The 23195-nt window shown below is 45.4% G+C and overlaps 1 protein-coding gene and 1 long non-coding RNA gene across 4 annotated transcripts in view; both read right to left on the reverse strand.

The window, feature by feature from the left end:
* LRRC56 (leucine rich repeat containing 56) overlaps positions 1–23195 on the reverse strand; it is a 125257-nt gene that overhangs the window by 44102 nt on the left and 57960 nt on the right. For all 3 annotated transcript variants that reach the window (XM_030560705.1, XM_030560707.1, XM_030560706.1), the window contains one exon: positions 18165–18225. In XM_030560705.1, coding sequence (XP_030416565.1) covers positions 18165–18225 — 61 coding nt within the window. The remainder of the gene's footprint in view (positions 1–18164; positions 18226–23195) is intronic.
* Positions 1129–12055, reverse strand: LOC115650558. Its single transcript, XR_004000126.1, has 3 exons — positions 12045–12055; positions 8725–8729; positions 1129–1242 (listed from the first exon to the last, which is right to left on the reverse strand). It is a non-coding gene; the product is annotated as an uncharacterized LOC115650558 (long non-coding RNA).

Genomic DNA, 23195 nt, shown 5'->3' on the forward strand with positions numbered 1-23195 from the left:
CAATTTACTGCCTGGTTAATGTCTTTGTATTTTTAATTTTGGGTCTTTGTTTTACATTGCATTCCAGATTTGAGGTTTAGCAAAATAAGAGAGATGTGCTTCCACTTTGCTTTAATACAGTTTTGACACTTTAAAATCGACACCCCTGAAACTTTCTATACTGGAGAGAGTAAGTAGGAAGAATATTTGGTAAAAGTGCCTTGATTGCACAATATCAATTGTAGAGACAGCTCATTGGCATTTAAAAAAAAAACAACTTCATTTTGTTCCAACAACTTTAATACACATAAAAATCAGAAAAAATGAAATACCAGAACAACTGAACATATAAAAATTAAGAAGAAAGAAGCCAGTCATTAGATTCCTATTCAACTTCTGTCCTGTTGGAAGTTGTAAATAAATGTTATCTCAAAAAACCAAAATAAATTGCTATGAGACCAGATACCTAGATTCCACAGAGATGGGTATGATATTAAAACCTAGACTGAAAATGTTGAGCCGTTTAAAAATGACTGAACAGACTCTCACTTACAAGATTGTTTAATTCTAGCAGTTTCATACTATGCTATAACGTAAAGCCCTCTATGAATTTTCAATGTCTCCCTATAATTCTGCAATGCAGCAGCACAATGACTTCCAAACTGATGTTCCTGTGAAATTTTAAGTAATTTTTAATTTTTAAGTAAACCAACTGGATTAGTTTACTAAGGGTGCATCTATGCTGCAAAGTCACAGCAACAAGATGGAGTTTGTAGCCACCAGGGAATTCACATGTCCATGAATGATTCAGCTTTTTGCAGGCCGATGCCATTTTTTACATCAGGGGTCAGCAACCTCTGGCATGCAGCTTGCCAGGGTAAGCACCCTAGCAGGCCAGGCCAGGCCAGTTTGTTTATCTGCCACGTCGGCAGGTTTGGCCAGCTAGGGATGTGCTGGCCGTGGCTTCAGGCCTCCCACATTGGCCTGAGACGGTGAACTGTGGCCAGTGGGAGCCGCGATCTGCCGAACCTGCCTACGCAGCAGATAAACAAACTGGCCTGGCCCGGCAGGGTGCTTACCCTGGCAAGCTGTGTGCCAGAGGTTGCCGACCCCTGGATTACATGTTAGTTTGAACGTTCCCAGGAAAGCTCAGATGTGGATTGGTGTCTCCCAAAGTCAATCATCAGTTAAGTGTTTCTTGATTGGGCACTTACTGAAAATAGTCCTTTCTCAGGAAGCTTACCAAATGCTTCACTGAGGCTGCTTGGAATCAAACACACTGAGATACAAGTACATAGCCAATATTCATAACTTCAGATACAAAAAGGATACACATATACAGACAGCATAATCATAACCAGCAAACTATAACCTTTCCACAGACACCCCACTTGACCTCCTCTGTACAAGACCTGGTGCAACCATAGGACCTTGGTTGCAACAATGATCTATACGGTCACAGTTCGTGTCAATAACGTCACAGCTATATTGACTTAAATTTTAAGTGTAGACCAGACGTTAGGAAAAATTCCCATTGAAGCCATTGCTAGAGTACAGATGGTAGAAAATGAGATTATTTATTTATTTCTATTAAAGAAAATTAAGTTGTTCGTTTCTAAGGTGCCACAAGTACTCCTTGTTCTTTTTAACAGAAATGATTTTCTTTCAATGTATGTTAACTGTTTTAAGATGAACATTTAAAAAAATTCTCCAAGATGCAAAAATTCTGGAAACAAACAAACGAACAAATCCTACATAAATAGGCTGTGACTGGCACTTAAGCTGTTAGACTATAATGTAAAGAGAGAGATGGAAACCTTACTTCATCTAATTATTACACCTGTGTATTTGTGAATTTCACAGTAAGGAAGATTTATTTCTACACCACCGAGCCCAGATTATTTATCATAGTCAATGGGAGATTTGCTTGACTAAGGACTGATGCTGGGTGAAACTTTTTGGGAGGACAGTAAATGCATTTTTAATGCACTGAAACTATTTGCAAATTCAGATCAAATTCCGCCAACAGTTTCAGCCACAGGAGAGAAAAAAAACCAAAGCCATTTGTTTCAGCCATTTTGAAACAAGCCTTTTTGACTTTCCATTTAGAAATGTTTAGTTTCAAAATGGTCAAAACTTTGTGTTTCAACACAGTGGTTCATTTAGAAATGTAGCTAAATATAAAAAAGAGGGAGAGGGTGAAAAACACCCGAAAACAACCTAAAATGAAAAAACAAAACAAAAAACAATTGTGTGTGGTGTGGGGGTTAAACAAATAGTTTTGTTTGACCCAAACTGAATTTTTTTGGTTTTTCTTACCAAAAAGTGGTTTTTTTTCTGGATTTTTTCAATTTGGCCCCCAACACGTCCTGGTTTTCACAAAGCAGCTGCAGAGCACTGGAGAATCAAGGCCTTGATGCACAATAGAAATCACACAATTTCTACAGTACAAAACAGTGAGCACAGCATATAATTGCATGGGGCCAGAGTTTCTAAAGTATTTAGGCACCTAAGCAGGTCAATGGGAGTTAGGGACCTAACTCAGAAAGGCACACTAGCTGCCTATTTTCATCTTTAGGTGCCTACAGACCTTTTGAAAATTTTATCCCGGCCCTCTCTACCACCAAGAAACCAGATTACATGTTCCCAGCACCTCAATGAAGCAAATATAGCTCTGCCATTATTTACATTTATTATTATGACGTGGTAATTACCATAGCTATATTATGTTAGGAAGACTTCCAAGATTCAAACACCAAGTTCTTGCAATCTTCTAAAAAGAGGCTACCATTATTTTTTTTAAAAGTATAAACACATTGATTACCCACAGTTTGTTTAGTGTATTTACAGATATACAATATTTGTAAAGTATAGTGTCAACTAATTACAGATGCCACACTAAAAACTGTGAAGCTTTACAAAGAGCCAGGAGTATAGGAACAACAAAATTAACACATGCAGATCTAAACGAAAAAGGATCACTTCTTCCAGCAGTGAAATCCAGCCATCTCTGGGTGGTTCTAACATTGTGCCATAGTACTACATAACATTTTAAGGAAGGAAGTGAAGAATTCCTTTTCCATATGAAACTCCAGGGTGAATTTAGGTGAAAAGAATGTAATTACCCAAACTGGAATGTGGCCTGAACACCAGTGTCACAAAGAGTGCTGTGGTATCTTTAATGGCCACATGTAGTGAGGAACCTTGTTTTTTGTCTCATCTAAAATATACCAATTCCATTGGCACTATAGCATCATCTGCTACCACACAGAGAATATTGGTGGTGAGTCAGAAAGAACTGACACCATTTCCTATTACATGGAGGTGTCAATTAATTTATTTTATGCAAGTACTGACCCATCCCAACCATGCCTGACTTGTGCAGTCTGTTAAGATCACAACACGTGGCGGCGTGGCTGTCACAAACAGCGAAACAGAAATGATAGACCTACAGGGAAAGAAATACACGTGCATGTGTGATTTTTGTGGAATAGCAACAGGTTCCCTTTGAGCTGCAATGCACTCATGTAAGATGAAAATCACTAAATCAATTGAAATCTGATTTTACAGAAATCAAACTCTCAGAACTGATCATATATATTATCTGCATCTCTTCTTCACCTCCTCACCCTCTAGTTACGTTGCATGCCATTTACCATTAGGCAAATAAATCTAAATTGCTGCATTTCCCCCTTGCATTTCAAGCTCATAGTTTTCTATTCAATGTAACTGTTTCCGGAAAAAAAAAAAAAAAAGCTGCAGACAACGGGCTCTTCTGGAGGAAAGAATCAAAACAACCCACAACCCCCCCATTACACTCTTGTTATGGTTTTCTGACCTGTTTATATAAGGACATACCTTTCTGATGGCTGCTTGGACCACTGCTGTTATGGAGATGGTTAAGGTTGGGCAGCTCTACCAGCAGCAGTCGAATTACCATTACTTCCCAACTCTCAGGTCTTTGGATTTCCTCTAGGGTGACCAGACAGCAAGTGTGAAAAATCAGCACAGGGGGTGGAGGATAATAGGCGCCTATATAAGAAGAAGCCCCAAATATTGGGACTGTCCCTATAAAATAGGAACATCTGGTCACCCTAGTTTCCTCAAAGATTGACTGTAACCATTCGCTTTCATCACTGACTAAAAAGATCACTTGGGCCTAAGTTCCCATAAGTGAACACTAATACAGTGGGTAGAAAAGTTGCAGATGCAAATGGTAATAGCTGCGCATCTAAATACTTGTCTGCAGACACAAATCCATTAGTTATTACAATTATTATTTGTGTTACAGTAGTGCACAGAGACCTCAGCTGGGTCAAGGCCCCATCGTGCTAGGTGCTGTACACAAACAGAGAAAGAGACAGTCCCTGACCCAAAGAGCTTATAATTTAAATAGACAAGACAGGCAAAGGGAGAATTATAACAATTTTTTTTAACAGATGGGGAAGAGGGGTGCAGCGAGAGTAAGTGACATACCTAAGGTCATTGTGGCTGATCAAGGTATTGAACATGATCTTCTGAATCCCAGTCCAGTGTTTTAACCCCAAAAGCATCCTCTCTTGATAGTGAGATACCACAATTTCTGTCTACAATCTGTTGGAGGTGCAAAACGGCACCTTGCAAAATTAGAGATTGGATTCAGGCCCAGCTGAGACTAGGCCCTTCAATTTACTCATATTGCAGTGTGGCCATTTGAACTAGTTACGTACTGTAAACTATCAATGTTTTTAAGTACAACCCAAACCAATGATGATTGGGCTCAATTAAAACATTTTCTTTGGCTATGATAAAGTTTCATTTTCATTAAAGAGGAAAGGAAGGGAGAAGGGGTACCCAGAGAGTGAGAACCAGAAGAGGTTCGGGTATACAGAGTTTTTGCTTCCTGACACTAATGCTGGAGTGGGGATAGTCTTGCCCCTCAGTGTGCAAAGGGGCAGGTCATAATCCTTCTATTCCCAGACCCTTCACATAGGAAGGGGCAGGCTAGGAAATTCACATCATTGCCCTTAACGGATCCCACAGGAAACCAACCGTACAGCTGATACAGCCTAAGCACACTATGTATGCTTTTGATTGAGCCACTCTGCACTGCGGAATCCCATTTAAAGAGGGGCTCCAGAGACAGTGATACGTGGAAGAGGCAGAGTGAGAGGACCTTGAATTAGTACACAGGCTCAAAGTTTTATGCCGATGCCCCTGCCTCTAGTAGGTCTCAGGAAATCGATCAGTTTTGAGAGGGGGCTGATTTCCCTGCTTTTTCCATGATGAAAACACTTCCCCCTCTCTTCCATGGAAAAATTATCAGGAAATGCTGAAAGGGGAATCAAGCATTTTTTCATTGGGAGAGCATGATCTAATCCTACTGGGAGGTTCACTACTAAAATAATTAGCCAGAGTTCAGATAGCGAGATAGTGCCATGAGGTGGCAGGGATCTAGGGATACCAGAATCTAGTTCCCAGATGGTCCTGCTGCAGCAGAGATATCAGCACTTGGAAAGAAATGGTACAATGAACCATTTTTTCAAATTATCTAGGGCAAGATATCCTACCTCCCATTCACGCTGTGACCTGGGGTGGCAAAATATTTATGAAATTATGGACTTGCATGAGCTTAAGCAGTGGAGTAAATAAGAGTGTTCTGGGTGTGAGCATAAAAACAGAAAACCAAAACAGTGCAACATCCAGGCATTATTTCTTCCTCAACATACATATATTCCTTTCACCTCAAACCCTCCCTGAAAGTAAAGTTCTCAAAGGGTATTTCTACTGCAACGTTAGCCCAGGATTTGAACTCAAGCTCAAGCCTAACCCCCTTTCCATCTACACACAAATCACACTAACTCAGGGCTTAGACCTAGGGTTCCAGGACTCCACGGTGGGTAGAGGGTCTGAGCCTGAGTCAAGCCAGGACCTAGAAGTTCAAGCCCTATGGCTCTGCAGTGTAGATGCAGCCTCACTGGACTCGTGCTCTGAGAATCTGTGAAAAGTATTCCATAATCCAATGGGCCAACTTTCTTTGTCTTCTGAACAGTCAAGTTTGGTGGACTGTGAAGTTTTCCCCCACTCCACCCCAAACAAAGGGCTAGAGCAGCCACATTTTGGGAGGGCACTAGAATGCCTAGGATATGGATGCTTGGATTTGGGCCCACATAAAACAGTGTAGATGCTGGAATCTCAAGATGGGACCCGGGGTTCAACAATTTCTTACCCGGGGTTTCACATGAGCGTAGCTGCTCAAGCCCATGATCATACAATGATTCCCCTGTTGGGAAGCTGTTTATCATAACAAGGAGAGGAGCAGATATGGGGAAGGGCCTGGGAGAGGGCTGCATCCACCGCACCTGTCAGGCAGACAGCCTGTGCTGGAGAGTTTCAGCAAGCAAGAGTTGGCTGCAGAGACGCCTCAGCTGGGGAAGGATGTAAGGACTGAGAAGCCCTGGAGATGAGGACTAAGACAAGAGCCAGAGGGGCAGTGAGATTATTCTGAGTTGCTCTGCATCTTTGCTGCTAAATTAATAAAATAAATAACTTCCATGCTGCTACTGTAGCATGCTAGTCCCCGGAAAGCTCGTGAGTCTGTCTCCATGCAGTGGCACTCACACCTCTCAACTACTACAACAATGCAAATAAATAGTAACAGTAAGATGTAAAGAATTATATTTATCTTTAATAAAAAGAGCAAACGAAAATGATTTTACAAAACATTTTAGAATTTTGGAACTTTCATATTCTAAAAGAATCCAGAGAGATTTATTTCTCAGGCCATCACTAAGAATTGTTGCAGAAGGATTACTGTATGCATGTACAGCATCTAAATTATGTACCAAATGTAGTATCTCAAAAATGGAAAAGTTAAAGGGGAACGGAAAGTAGCAGAATAATGGAAATGAAAGATATAGGTGAAAGGTAACAGGCAGAAAACCAGACTGGGGAGAATGGTGCCCGCATTTCAAAGGTACCTGTCCCAAATATCCCTTATTTGGGTGGGATTTCTATCCCCCTGTGCCAGAGGTGGGCAAACTATGGCCTGCAGGACCGTCCTGCTCAGCCCCTGAGCTCCTGGGCAGGGAGGCGAGCCCCCGGCCCCTGCCACGTTGTCCCCCCCGGCCCTGCAGAGCCACACTGCTGTGTGGGCAGCACGCTGGGCGGCAGAGCTGCATGCTCCTGCCTAGTACAGTGGCAGCATGTCTGGCTCTGGCCAGTGCAGCAGCCAGACATGCTGCTCTGCATGCTCTGCTCGGCATGGTAAGTGGTAGGTGGGCTGGGGCCAGGGGGTTGTACAAGGGGCAGGGAGCCCCAGGGGGGCAGTCAGAGGACAGGGAGCACGGGGTGGCTGAATGGGGGGGCAGTCAGGGGGTGGGGAACAGGGTGGGTTGGATAGGCATGGGGTCTCAGGGGGCAGGGGTGTGAATGGGGTTGGGGCGGTCAGGGGACAAGAAGTAGGGGGGTTGGATGGCTCGGGAGTTCTGAGGGGGGGTAGTCAGGGGCAGGAAGTGGGAGGAGGCGGGTAGAAGGCGGGGGTCAGGCTGTTTGGGGAGGCACAGCCTTCCCTACGTAGCCCTCCATACAGTTTTGCAACCCCAGTATGGCCCTTGGGCCTAAAAGTTTGCCCACCCCTTCCCTATGCAGTACTGCACTATCCCACTTCACAGCACTGATACTTCAAGCTTCTGTAACCGATATGCTAGCACTTGAGCTTGCAAGGTACTGAGTACTCTTGACTCTCTCCAACAATGCACTTAAGCACATGGTTACCTTTAAGAATGTGAGTAGTTCCACCGAAGTTGGCAGTACTATTCACGCATTTAAAATTAAGCATGTGCTTAAATTCTTTGCTGGATTGGGGCCAGAGAGGAATACTGTCTATTCCAAGCACTGAAAAATCATGAGTCTGGCTCTCCCATCCCACAAATCATCAGATTGGCTTACACGTCATCACGTCATGAAATTAAAAAAACAAAACCATACAAAACCGATAAAATTTGTCATCTTTTTATTTGCCTTCTGGTTTCAGAGTGTGAAATCTTGGCTTCACTGAAGTCAATGGCAAAATTCTCATTGACTTCAATGGGACCAGATTTTCACCCCAAGTCTTTAGGGTGCACTCACATCACATTTCCAGGCTTTTCTCCACAGCCATGAGGGCTCGGGACTTATTAAAAAAAAAAAAAAAAGAATGTGGAGATTCTCATGTAATCACTTGCCTCCAGCAGCTAAACTTTAAGATAAACACCCAGTTTCACGAGACTCTTGATAAACGTGTAAGAGCAGGCAACAGTTGTAGTGCTCTGAATCTTGCAGGAATGAGCCTTTAGTTAAGGACTGCCACCTCCTCGTCTCCCTGCAACTTTTACTGGACAGTAGTGCACCAGCATGACTTTCCTCTCATTCAGTTGTGCATGGCCAGCTTCAGAACCGAATGTAACACAGACTGCAGCACAGATACATTTTAAATGTGTCTGTATTTGGATTACAGAGTTCTGCATTATCTTTACTCAGTTCCTACTTCCCTCCCACATCCTCTGAGCTCTGTTGATGTGCACCCACCTTTCCCGTCTCAGTTCAACCACATACGTGCAGTAACATTAATTTCAGCCCCCAAGCAGCAGATGTTAGTTCTCTATTGTAAGGAACTGCAAGAGTGAGGTTTGGAGAAGCCCAGCTGTCTCGTGAGCTACAACCCCTACAACTGAATGGGAGGTAGTGGGCAGTAGCTGATAGAGCAGAGTTTTCAGTCTGGTTAACTATTGCTTGTGCTATAAATGTATGGGCACAAAGTTACCAAGAATCAACTTCAGTTAAAAAAAAAAAAAGCGCCTTCCAAGAAGGCAAATGTCTAACATTTTACACACGTCTCTTTATTCATCACTGAAATTAGAATGAAAGCTATTAGATAAAACATATAGGCTGCTAGCCAAACTAGAAGAAAGCTCATTAGTTTTGAAATATAGTTCTTTTTGCTGTAATCATTAGGAAGACAAGTAATGTGTCATCACAAAACAGTGAAAGAGAGTCTTTTAACTCACACTCTTCAGAATAGGTTCCATGTTTCTTCCTTAATTATCAGTTCATAAATCTAGATTTTCTTGGCTGATACGAGAAGGATAGAGATAATAAGTGAGAACCTCATAAAATCAGTGTAATGTAGCAAATTGACAAGGACCTGAACTAATTCCTTTTCATCATATACTATATTCTCAAAAAGTAAAGACCTCTGTAGGAAAAACACTGAAACTGAAAAAATATAGCTATTTGACAAATAAACCAGAATTTATTGTCCACCTATGTGGTATATAGCAATAGCTTGCAGTTATATAGTGCCTTCCATTCTGAGGTATCCCAAAGTAATGCAAACCTTATAAACTACCCCCACAAAAAAGACAACTCATGAATTTACAGCTAAGGTTGCTCAGCTGCATTCCCTACCAATGGAATCATAAAAATTCCAGGAAATTACCTTTTAAGCCAACAATCAACCTCAACTCACGAGCCATACCAATGAAACGTCAGCCTACCCAAATGATTCCTCAGCTCCACATCAAACTCCTTTTCAGTTCCAACATATTATATAACCAACCTCTATTTCCTCACAATCACACACACAACTTTAACTCCAGTGTGAGGTAGATGACCTAAATGCCAAGATTTAAAAAAATGGGTACCAACAGGCAGTGATGAGCTGTCAAAAAATTAACAACCGGTTCCCTCCTCTTCACTTCACGAGGGGGTTGTGCCCCCCCGGGACTCCTGCCCAATCCAACCCCTCACATTCTTTGACGCCACCCCGAGATCCCTACCCCATCCACCCCCCTTCCCTGTCCCCTGACTGTCCCCTGCCGCCCCAACCCCTCTTCTCATTCCTGATGGCCCCCCGGGGCCCCTACCCCATCTCTCTGTCCCCAACTGCCCCTGGAAGTGGAACCCCTGCCCCTGACTGGCCCCCACTGCCGCATCCAACCTCTGATGCTTCCTGACTGCCCCCCAGGACCCTTGCCCTCATTCAATCCCCCTGTTCCCTGCCCTCTGAGCACCCTGACCCCATCCAACCACTCCCCCGAACTCCCATGCCCTCTTCCAACACCCCCTCTCTGCTCTCTGCCCCCTTACCGCGCTGGAGGCCAGGCTGCGGGTACTGGACCAGGCCAGGGCTGAGCCAGAGCTGCTTGGCAGGGACCGGGCCCAGGTGGGGAGCTGCTTGGCTGGTGCCAGGCTTGGCAAGGTAATCTGGGGCGGGGGAGTGAGGAGGGCTCCAGTAAGGCGTGGCGGGGCCCAGCCCAGTTCTGCTCCGGCCAAGCACCCCGGGCCTGGCTTGGCCTGGGCCCGGCTGAGCAGCTCTGGCCCCGGCTCTGGCCCTGGCTGAGTGGCTCTGGCCCTGGGGCCGGCACCACTCGGCTGGAGCCGTGGGCCCAGGCCCGGAGTCGGGACTGGAGCTGCGGGGCCGGAGCCGGGGCACTCGGCTGGGCCCGGGGCCGGAGCCACTCGGCCAGGCCTGGGGCTGTTCAGCTGGAGCAGGACTGGGCTGGGCCCCGCCATGCCTCCCTGGATCCCTCCTCGTTCCCCCGCCCCAGCTTACCTTGCCAACCTGCTTCTTGTTTCCGAGCCTTCCCGAGTCCCAGGCTTCCTGCACAAACATCTGATTCGCGGGAAGCAGGGGAGGGGGAGGAGAAGGCAGGAGCAGAGCCTTCAGGGGAGGAGCCCAGGAAGCAGAGGTGAGCTGGAGCCGGGGCAGGGTGACCCTTTTAGAACCGGTTGTCCTGGGACAACCGGTTCTAAAACGGCTTCTAAATTTAACAATCGGTTCCTGCGAACTGGTGAGAACCAGCTCCAGCTCACCACTGCCTACAGGTAGGTTCCTAATTCTCATTTATGCACCTAAATATAAGTGGTTTGATTTCCAGAAGTGGCCTTCTCTTGTTTTCAGATTTTAAAAAATGCTTTTATTATTTTCCCTCTTAAAAAAATAGGAAATTCCAGCCAAAAACATTGAGAAATTTAAGTTTGCCTGGATAAGCACATAAGTTGGAAAGTGACAATATGCATCATGCCTCCTCATGTGCATGCATTATGATACAGTCTTTAATTACAAGACCACACACTATTTGTCATATCATACAATATAGTATCTGATATTCTTTCTATCACATTAGAGACATGCGCAACATCTGGGAAAAAAATTCCAGTCTTCAAAATGTTAAGGATTGTATTAAAGAGGACTGTGATCAATTGTTCTCCGTGTCCACTTAAGGTAGGACAAGAAGGAAGAAGCTTAATCTGCAGCAAGGGAGATTTAGTTAGCTATTCGGAAAAAAATTCTAATTGCAAGGATAGTTTGATTTCTAATTCCAAGGGAGGTTGTGGAATCCACATCACTGAAAGTTTGTAAGAACAGGTTAGACAAAGACCTGTCAGGGATGGTTTAGGTTTACTTGCCCTACCTCAGTGCTGGGGGCTGGACTGGATGACTTCTCGAGATCCCTTCCAGCCCCACACTTCTATGATATACTCACCATATTTTCATTGTTTGAACAGTGGTTCAGTCTATCTTTAACAACCTAGAATTTATCACTAAAAATGCCTCTGCCAGTTTTCAGCTTCTTATTCCCAACCATTCTGGCTTTATGGCTATTCAAAAAAGTTCATAGGAATTATTTTTTATAATGAGAAAAGAGAATTTCTCCCCCACTATCCTCATACTCAAAAACATAAAATCTCTTATTTGCTCTTTAAGAAAAAAAAAATCACCTTTTGGACAGAGATCAAGCATGGAAAATTTCAACCCAAAAAGTGAAATTTCTGGACAGTTATGAGTGACTAAAAACAGAGGGCTAGGATGGAAACCATTATGCAGCATTAACTATCGCAGTCATAGCTGCTCCCATGACAGCATCTTATTTTAGGATGTTGTAATAACAGGTATTAAATTGACACAATACAGATGCTCAGAAATATAGTTCAAGTAGACAGACTGTGCTTGTGTGGGCTTGGCCCCTAAGTATTCCAGGTTTATCCCAAGACAGGCTGCTGGAGACGGGAAGTAATGTCTGAAAGCCACTGCTATGTTGCACTAGCAGAGCTGCTTGTTTTTAACTAAGCAGGCAGAATTCTGGTCTGGGAACACTGCCAGGTTCTAGTCCCTTCTTTGCCTACTCCCTGCAATTTCATTTAACTGACATGTAGAAGACATGCTTACTTAAAAGAGGTGTGGGCTGGCTTCTACTGGTACTTCTGAGCCTGGCAAGTGTCACATGTAATATTAAAGCAGATATCCATGCCAAAACAGTTATGAATTGTATTTGATAAAATTACTGCTAAACTAAAGACTAACTCTTGATAGTTTCTAAGGCCAAAAGAATGTCAGGTGTCAGGAATTATTTTGTTAAATCTTTTCATGCCAGGAGTTGGATTCCTCATGTACAACGACAAGAGAAAAATCTCCCTAAAGCTTCAATTCAAGTCACCAGGACTTTGCAAAACTGATAGAGCTGGTCAAAATATATTCATCAAAACTTTTGAGGAAAAGTTGCTTTTTGCCCAAAACAAAAAAATCATTTTGGGCAAATTTTTCATTTTTCCAATGAAAAATAATTTTGATCAAAAATTTCATGTTTTGGGACAAATTCAATTTTTAAAATCTGAAACTTAGGCCAAACCTCTTCCAATTAATCCCCTTTAATACTTAGTTTGTCCTCCTAAATCTCCAAAAGGAGCAAGAGGCACCAGTCCATGTGAAGGGCAATAGAGTAAAACACATTTTGAGTGCCTAGGCCATGCCGGTTTTGAAACATTAAAGGCAAAAAACCAGAACAAAACACCTGAATTGAAAAATTCCACATTTTTGGAACCCTAATATTACATTTATGCACTGTCTAATTTCCTTCAAACATTCCACAAAATCTCTACTATGGAATAATATCATGGACAAGAAATTTTTGGAAATCTGTTTTGTTTAAAAAGTGATCTTCTGACTGAGGCAAACTAGAATGCAAGTTTAATTCAAAAAGCAATAATTCAAAAAGCAATATTTGCCATATTCCCTTAGATATTGGCAGAAATGTTTCAACAAAATCATTCCTTTCACCACATATCTTTTCCTGCAGCAAAATTGTAATCTTGTATTTATGACTCAACAGCAGGTTGCTATGAAAATGACTGAAGTCATGTGGCATTTCAAGCAAGTAAGTATAGATGGGCCAGCATGAAAATAGGCTTTATCTAATAATTAATAAGGGGACAAGGAAAACTAAATACATAGTATGAAACATGAGGAGTTTCATTTTTAAGTACTGTTTGTTTAACCATTTTCCCATTGACTCAGAGCCCCTATGTATAAGGACGTTTGTGATCGAATGAGCATTTTGTGCCTGAAATTGACTCCAAACAAATGACATCATGGGGCTCCATGTCATCCATTCTCTTAATAACTGTCTGATCAAATCTGCTAAACTTATTAGAAAGATTTCTTTTAATGGGAAGGACCCCATAGATGCCTGTGGTACTTCGCTGATCGTGAAAAGGCAAGGTGGGAGCAATCACTACCAATGACAGGGATCCAAGGTCATAAATTTCTCTTTCAGCATCTTACTGAAGCACTCCACCAGCTCATATGTCTGAAGGTGATAGACTGATGTCTTTAAGACCTTGATTTTCAAGAGATCACACAATTCTCCCAATAGCTTTGAAATAAAGTTGATCCCCTGGTCAATCAATATCTCCTTCAGTATCTACCTGTGCAAAAACCTTCATTGATTCGGTGGTGATAGAGGCTGCAGTGGTTGAGCAAAGGGAGATGGGCTCTGGGCAGTGTGACACAATCTATTATCACCAGAATGCACTGGTACCTGCACTCTATTCGTGGTCCCATGAGGTTCGTACTGATCCTCTCAAAGGGCACTCCAATCACTTTGGGAGAGGGAGTAGTGGAGCTCATGAGTGGCAGGTATCATAGGTTGGGGGAGGCTCGGCATGGCCCCCCAAAACTCTGCCCCCAGGCCGCTGCTTCTGCTCTGAGGCCTGGCTCCAGGGCTGCAGGTGGAAGAGGTGAGGCTGGGAGCAGAGCCGGCTCCAGGCACAAGCCTACCAAGCACGTGCTTGGGGGGCACCTTGGGACGGGGCGGCGCTCAGGCTTTGGTTTTGGTTTTTTTGGTTCAGCCAGGCAGCGCTGGGGGCGGGGGTGGGGGCGGAGACTTAGGCGGCATGACATGACGCTTGGGGGGGCAGGGACTTGGGGGGCTCGATGTGACGTTTGGGGAGGGGTCGAGCGGTACTCGTGGGGGCGGAGTGGCGCTCTTTTTTTTTTTTTTGCTTGGGGCAGCAAAAATGTTAGATCTGACCCTGGCTGGAAGCTAGCCTCCCCCAGCTGGTGGTTCATGCACCGCCCATGGTGGAAATTTTGGGGCCCTGCCCATCGACATGCTGGGCACAATGCGCAACAGTCCCTAATCTCTTTTTGTGCCCCCACGAATAAAATTTGAGGGCCACCCTCTTAAGGGTCTTTCCTTGCCTCCTTCGTTCCCAAGATATTGCATGCACCAGTGCAGCACTTTGCGGCAGAATTTCTTCAGGACAAGAAATTGTACTCCTTACTTCTCTGATTTGAGGGTCCTTCGCCACCTGATACAGTCTCTCCTCTGTGAGTTCAAATAAAAACCACTGCTTCATCAGTCATGTATTTACCATCTCACCAATTTATACTGGCAAATTGGTCATATAGACTCAAAGATTCTAGGGTCAGAAGGAACCAATGTGATCATCTAGTCTGACCCCCTGCACAAAGGAAGCCACAGAACCCTACCCATCCACTTCTATAACAAACCCCTAACCTATGTCTGAGTTATTGAAGTCTTCAAAATTGTGGTTTGAAGACCTCAAGCTGCAAAGAATCCACCAGCAAGTGACTCATGCCCCACGCTGCAGAGGAAGGCGAAAAACCTCCAGGGACTCTGCAATCTGCCCCGGATGAAAATTCCTTCCCGACCCCAAATATGGTGATCAGCTAAACCCTGAACATGTGGGCAAGACTCACTAGCCAGCACTCAGAAAAGAATTCTCTGCAGTAACTCAGATCCCATCCCATCCAACATCCCAACACCGACCACTGGGCATACTTATCTGCTGACAATCAAAGATCAATTGCCAAAATTAGGCTATCTCATCATACCATCCCTTCCATAAACTTATCAAGCTTAATCTTAAAGCCAGATATGTCTTTTGCCCCCACTACTCCCCTTGGAAGGCTGTTCCAGAACTTCACTCCTCTAATGGTTAGAAACCTTCGTCTAATTTCAAGTCTAAACTTCCTAGTGTCCAGTTTATACCCATTTGCTCTTGTATCTACATTGGTACTAAGCTTAAATAATTCCTCTCCCTCCCTAATATTAATCCCTCTGATATATTTATAAAGAGCAAGCATATGCCCTGCTTGGGGTTGGGTTGTCCTTCTGTTTGTTACAAAATCTACATCTGCCGCCAGCAGGTTTAAGTCTAGGGACTGTGAGATCCTCTGCTTCTCCTGAATGCAGGGAGGGCACTGCTTCTGCGGGAGCTCCCTTTGCTCGGATCTTCTGTCTCTCCGACTCCTGATAACTTTAGGTTTTTGTGACTCAGGGGCCTCTACATGAGAGCCTGCCCCTTCCAGGGGGTTGTTGCCCCATGACTTCATGACATCCCTGAAAAACTCCCAATCCCAGCCCAAAAATCACCAGGTAATCTAGTGTATAGGCCACAATTGCTCATACTCTTCCTGTAAGGCTTCCCACAATTGACTGTACCTCCTTTGTGGGATATGGGCACATATCCACATGAACACACTGGAAGTAGATAGGATTCGGAGGCAACTTTGGGGACACTGTTAGCTGTTCCCTAACCAATGTTTGGCTGCACCCCAAGTATACTTCTACCCCAGTAGCCCACACAGGAACTAATACCTTGATCAGGCCTCTTTTCCTAGCCATGGTATCAGCTGTCCATGCCTGTTCAGAGTTGCTAACCATTAAGAGGCAGTCACAGCAGAAATGTCCTCACTGTCCATGTGAAAAACAACTTCTGATCAAGGGATTTGCCCTATCCCTTGACTGCCCTAGGGGAAGCTGGGTGTCAGAGTGGGGCCTTCCTTCAGGATTGGGTTTCCCCCAGTACTTTATTCCTAGTGAGACCAGGCTTCTGGGGTCTTGCCATAGCTGTGGATCATCTGGCGGACTAGGCTTGGTATTTGGTTCCTTGGAGCTTGCTCCCATTGCCAGGCTGAGAGATCCTTAGCCTATACAGTCTGTAGATCTTAATGAGCATCTTCAGGCCTGGGTGTTCCACTGGCTGGGCGTGCAGCTGCCATATAGTTTTCTGATAGCCGTACTGTGAGGGTTAAGGTCTCAGGCCTGTGCCACAACACTTGCTCCCATCCCCCAGCCAGGAGAATTTCCAAAAATTGCTCCAGTATGATCTGCTTGGCCACCAGCTCCCTGGTCTGCTTTTTGGACTGGAGTCACCACTAACAATGTTTTTTAAAGCTCTGGGCTGCTGCACAAGGTCAGGCCCCCGGAGAAATTTTTCCCAGTGAAAGCGCTGTCAGTGGATCTCGGCATTGATATCAAAGATGTCTAAAATAGCCGCCGTGACCTGTGCATAGTCTTGCGTATCCACAGAGCTGAGGCTCCAATACACAGCTTGAGCTAGCCCAGTAAGATAAGGTGCCAGCAAAATAGCTCAGTGTACAGATGGCCATCGAGCTGCTGTGGTGACCCTTTCAGAACTGAAGAGGAAAGCATCCAGGTTGTCCTGAAGTCCTATCTTTGTGTGTTTTATGAGAAACCTTGGGGCAGGAGTGCTAGTCTCTCTCAGTTAGAAAAGGGTTGCCACCTGCTGGACCAGGCATTATTGCTGCTCTTGCTGTTTTGCCTCAAGCTCCCAGATGAGCTGCTGTTGTTGCTGTTGATGTGTGCTGCTTACTGTTGGGCAGCCATTTGCTGAAACAGCTGGTTCTGTTCCTGCTGCTGTTGGGAGGCCTGCAGTTGCTGGCTGTCCATCCGTCACTTCATCGAGTTGTCTAGATCCATACTTTCCCCCACCTGCAAGGCCCTTCAGAAGACCTGGGATGAGAGACCACATTCTCCTTCAAGTTGTGTTGGGCAGTGCTCACTGTTGCTGTCGCCTAAAGTTTAGGATATTAGGTCTCTACTCACCCCGCCTCCAGTGTCTCTCACTGGCCATTCTTATGCCCTTGGAGGTCTGCCTTTTTGTGGGTGTTGATTTGACACTCTGGTCAGGTCACTAATTAGGCTCCAAGGAAGATATTGGGTCCCACGCCCTCACAACTGGGGGGGATCAGTCTATCTGTTGACCCCCTGCGGGCATCCAGCCCCAGTTGCAGTGTTTTCCAAGTCTCTACTCTCCCCTTACTTCCCCAAGAGCGAGTCTGGAAGTGATGGTTTTCATGCTCGTAACAAGCGTGGTTGGTAGGGCAGCCCTGGCCCTGGACTCCAGCTCAGGACTCTGTAAGAGGCAACAATGTCCAGCACCCAGGAATGCCTTAAAGCTGCCTCCCTGGGCCACTTCCTACCGCCCACTCTCCCAACAAAGTCTTACAGTTTGACACAAGGTAGTGCAGAAAGAGTAATGGAACCTTCCACCCCTCTGGGCTCAGAAGGCAGGTTCTTTTTCCCAGGGAAAGGCTCCTGGAGCATCCTTCTTTAGGAGCTCTCAGGTTAGGTTTCTCTCCCTGCCCTGCCAGGCATTTGCTGAGCTGTCTGGCTCCCTTTTAAGACCCACCTACAGCTGTAGCATGCTCGGCAGGAGGAGTGGGCAGGGCTACTTAACCCTTTCAGTCCCAGTGTGAGGCTTATATACTCCACCACAATAACCCATCTCACTACAGACTTGGGCGAAATCCTGTCCCAATTGAAGTCAATGACAGAATTCCCTTTGACGTCAATGAGGCCAGCATTTTATTCCAGATCCTCAGTTAGGATATACCAGTGTAACACCATTGGTAACACTGGAGCTATGCTGATTTATACCAGCTGAGATCCTGGCCCTAAATCTGTAGGTTATTGGACATAAATAGAATTTTCCTATACTGCTTTTAAGAGGTGGGAGGGAATAAAGGCAGCAGAAACGAATAATTTATCATCCAAACAGGGAAAGGAAAGGCATCATATTCCTCATGTTTATTCCAATTATGGTTTCTTTCTTACCTCACAGATACAAGTAAACTGTTGTTCAATTTCAGTTGTCTTAGATTAGGGAGATAAGCACCTGCAGGATCAGAATAAAGAATCATTTTGTAGAACTGGTTGAAGAACATAGGAAACATATGCCTGACCTCACAAGCTCAAGCAGCCCACAGATTTTTCAGATGCACTTCTTACCCGTCTTGACCACCTCTAACACTCTAGACTATGTTTGAAAAGTTAATGATACGATTTCAGTTGTGCAATATTCCAACCTCTACATTCTCTCAGTATAAGCTTGGATGTTAGCTGCAGTGGTTTCACAGTTACAACCTTTGAAACTCCCCTCTGAAAAGCACCATGTGGCATCATTCCTGACAAGAACAAGCATTAACAGAAGGTTTGCTTGGTGGTGATCATGTGTTGCTCAGTTTGATTCGATATCCTTATTGACTAATAATGACTTAATTCTAAAGAGTTAAGGAAGATTTACATTATTATCTCCCTCTGTGCAACATATCCCCATGTTTTTTATAGTTCGCTCTTGATTCTCTCTTCTACAACTCTCTCTATATGCTGTTGCCTACCTTATAATAACTGGTGATGGAATTGCAGCATATGCTTCTTACAACCAAGTCATACTTCATTTGAGGAACTGAAATCCCCTTACTGTACAGTCTTCTAAATGTGATTCTTGAGCCAATCAGCAGAAGGTGCCATCTTATTTGTCACAAGCCCATCATGTTATAACTAAGGGAGCAAGTTTGTCACGAAGGTCACGGAAGTCACAGGTTCCATGACTTTCGGAACTTCTGCGGAGGCCAATGCGGCTGAACTGGGGGCTGCCTGAGGAGCTCGGGCAGCTCCGGGGCCAGCCACACTGGCCACTGCTGGGTCAGTCCCAGGTCACTGCCCTTCTCCTCCCCACAGCAGCAGCAGGTGTTTGGGTGAGTGAGGGAGGGGGCTCAGGGCTGGGGCATGGGGGGGTGAGGGCTCTGGGTGGTGTGTATCTTCAGGGGATCCCTGGAAGCAGCAATATGTTCCTCCCTCTCAGCTCCTAGATCTGTGTGCTGCCTCCACCCACAGTTACCGCCCCCTGCAGCTCCCACTGGCCACAGTTCCCTGCCAACGGGAGCTGTGGAGTTGGCACTTGGGTGGGGGCAGTGCGCAGAGCTAGGAGCTGAGGGAGGGACATGTCGCTGCTTCTGGGGAGCCACGAGGAGCGAGGTAGGGAGCCCGCCCGTCCCGCTAACACCCCACGCACCAGCAGGGATCCCAGACTGCTCCCCCTCAATAGAGTGACCAGACAGCAAGTGTGAAAAGTAAGGACAGGGTAAGGGGAGAATAGGAGCCTATATAAGACAATGCCTCTGTCAGGGTTCCCTCCCCACTCTGAACTCTGGGGTACAGATGTGGGGACCTGCATTAAAGATCCCCTAAGCTTATATTCTACCAGCTTAGGTTAAAACTTACCCAAGGTACAATTCCTTTCCTTGTCCTGGGATGGTATTGCTGCCACTAATAAGTGATTTACACAAAAATTCAGGAAAAGGGTCACTTGGAGTCCCTGTTCCCCCAAAATATTCCCCCAAGTCCCTTCACCCCCTTTCCTGGGGAGGCTTGAGAATAATGTAAGTACCAACCAGACCTTTTGTCTTTAGGACACTGAAAATCAAACAAGTTCTTTAAAAACTTTATGTAAAGAAAAAGTAAAAGAATCACATCTGCAAAATCAAGACGGAAGGTAACTTTACAGGGTAATAAAAAGATTTAAACACAGAGAACTCCCCTCTAGGTTCAGCTTCAAAGTTACAAAAAACAGAAATAAAACTCCCTCTTAGCATAGGGAAAATTCACAAGCTAAAACAAAAGATAATCTAATGCATTTCCTTGCCCTTACTAACAATTTCTGCAATTTTAGATGTATTATTTCAGGTATGTTTTCAGGAGCGGTTTTACCTGCCTGGTCTCTCTTTCAGTCCAGAGAAGGAACAAACAAAGAGAGCTCAAACAAAAACTCCTGTCCCCCCTACCCACCCTCGATTTGAAAGTATCTTCTTTCCTTATTGGTCTTTTTGGTCAGGTGCCAACCAGGTTATTTGAACTTCTTAACCCCCTCAGTACATCTGCCAGGAGGGATTTTATGCTACTGCATACATAAAAGGTTATTATCCTTCCCTTTATATTTTTGACAGCCCCAAATATCAGGACTGTCCCTATACAATTGAGACATCTGGTCACCCTACTCCCCGAGCACCCACTGTGCCCCCCAAGTACTCACGGCGCCCCCAGGCTGACCCCCCCAAGCACTTGCAGTGCCCCTGCCCCCCTCCTGCAAAATTTAGTCAGGGGTATATAGTACAAGTCATGGACAGGTCACAGGCTGTGAATTTTTATTTACTGCCCATGACTTGTCCATGACTTTTACTAAAAATATCTGTGACTAAAACATAGCCTTAGTTATAATTGCATTGACTAAGATTCCAAAAATCCTACCTTTATTTTGTTATTATTATCTACTTTCATGTATTTTCTGCATATAACCTATCGTTTACTGCTTGGCTTTGTAAGTTTCATAATCATGAGTAACCTTTATTTAATTATTTTAAATTCTTTACTCTGATCCCATGGAACATTTTTCTTTTCACTTATTTCTAGAGGCAGTTCTGAACCAAAACCACAAAACCAAACTCCCCTAAACCTTGGAGCAATTTGGATACAGGTACAAATTCTGTATCTCAGCCACCATCTCTATTAATCTCTGAATAATTCTAGATCTTACAATTCAGTGCAATGTATCTTGTTTTAGTTATCATAGATGAAGGAAAGACTTTAAAATGGTGTCTATGGGTATCCTGGTTTCACTATATGGTGTAGTTGTATGACATATTTTATAAAACACGGTACACTAGAACCCCTTTAAATTGTCAGAAACAAATGTTCTATTTAAGTGACAGACACAGAAGCTGGTAGAGTTGAGCAACAGACCTGGTATGGTTCTACCTCCACCAGTTTTCTACTGGTGGAAATTTCCCTAGAGAGGGGAATTCCCCAGTACAAACCTTCCAGTCACTTTGCGGCCTGAACTCTTTCTCCAAACCATAAGAAAAGCATCATCAGTTTGATGCCATATGGGCCATTGTAAAGCTAATCAGTTACGTTCTTGAAAAGTATTTTTGTGAGCCCTAGGGATAAGCCACCTCTGGCAAGGCATTAAGATAATACAAATAATGATAATAGTCCAGAAAAAGGAAATCATTCCAACTTTCCCTTCTATTTGATGGAAGAATTTTGACCAGCACCTCCTGGGATACTCCCATCCCCAGCACATCCATGAATCATCTCTCAACAAATGAGCTACTTATGTGATATGTCCAATGCTGTTTAAGAGCTATTATCAGCCACATATTGGCGTCTGTGTTTTTCTATACAGGCACTGCAGATCGCACTGAAAATATTTATCTGATTATTTTGCAAAAGTCTTTGGAGCACTTTAAATATGTAAAGCGCTGTGTGAAACTAAGTTATATTCTCTTGTTGCTTCTTATTTTATAGCAACCAAAAGCACGTTAGATGTCCCTCACAGCACAAATAAGACATGATCCCTACCCTGAAAATCTAGCAATCTAATGTCAAACATGATGCAAGGAAGAAGATAACAAAACAGTTGAGGGGTTTGGAAGAGAATTATTTGTAGCACAGTAGTACCCATAGGCGTGCGCACGGGGTGTGCCGGGTGTGCCCAGGCACACCCTAATATAGGGGTGGGCCCACTCTCCTGGTGCGGCAAGCCACGAGGTCTGTGCTCCCAGGCCGGAGCGCCCAGCCAAGCGCAGCAAGCCGCCGGCCCCTCCTACCCCTTCCCCATCCCCTGGAGCCATGCTGCCGCGTGCGCAGCGCTCTGGGGGCTGGGGCTGCACGCTCCTGCGGGGCAGTGTTTGGCTCCGCGGGGAACCAGACATGCTTCCTGCTCATCCAGAACCATAACATCGCACGCGCAGCATTCTGAGGGGGCGGGGATGCCCGCTCCCTTGGGGCAGCGTGTCTGGCTCTGAGTGGAACAGAACATGCTGCTAGGAGCCTCATGGTAAAGGGTCCGGGGCCGGGGGGATTGGATATGGCGTGGGGGGCAGTCAGGGGACAGGGAGCAGGTTGGGTTGGATAGGAGGTGGGATCCTGGGGGGGGGGTAGGACCGGGGGGGTCTCTGGAGCGAACAGTCAGGAAGCAGGCGGGGTTGGATGGGGCATGGGAGTCCTGAGGTCTGTCAGGGGGCGGGAGGTGGATAGGGGTCAGGACAGTCAGGGGACAGCGAACAAGGAAGGTCCTGGGGGGGCAGTTAGGGTGGGGGTCTCTGGAGATGTGCTACAAAGAGCTGGGGACAAAGAGCTGGGGGAGTTGGATGAGTCGGGAGATCGGGGGGGGCCTGTCAGGAGGCAGGGGTATGGAGAAGGGTTGGGGTAGGCAGGGAGCAGGGAGGGTTTGTATGGGTCATGAGTTCTGGGGGGTCCTGTCAGGGGCTGGGGAGTGGTTGGATAGACCTGGGAGTCCCATGGGTCTGGTTGGGGGCAGGGGTGTGGATAAGGGTTAGGGCAGTCAGGGGACAGGTAGGGGGTAAGGTCCTAGGGGGGCAGTGAGGGGACAAGGAGCAGGAAGGCTTAGATAGGGGGTTGGGTCCTGAGGGCAGTTAGGGGCTCAGGTCCCAGGAGGGAGTAGTCAGGGGACAAGGAGCGGGGGGGGGGGGGGGGGGTTGGAGGTTCTGAGGGGGGAAGTCAAGGGAAGGAAGTAGGAGGGAGTGGATGGGGGCATGGCGGGGGCAGGCTAGGGCAGGGCTCCCTGGGTGCACACCCTAATGAAAATGTGCTGCACATGCCTATAGTAGTATCTAGAGGGCCCAACCAAGATCAGGGCCAATTGTGCTAGATATTGAATAGACACATATGAGATAGTCCCTGCTATAGAGAATTTATATTTTAAATAAACAGGACAGGCAAAGAGCAGGAAGAGGAAGTATTGGTAGCCTCAACTGACAGATGGGGAACTGAACAGCAGAGAGA

The sequence above is a fragment of the Gopherus evgoodei genome, chromosome 4, assembly GCF_007399415.2.
Source record: "Gopherus evgoodei ecotype Sinaloan lineage chromosome 4, rGopEvg1_v1.p, whole genome shotgun sequence".
Lineage (NCBI taxonomy): Eukaryota > Metazoa > Chordata > Testudines > Testudinidae > Gopherus > Gopherus evgoodei.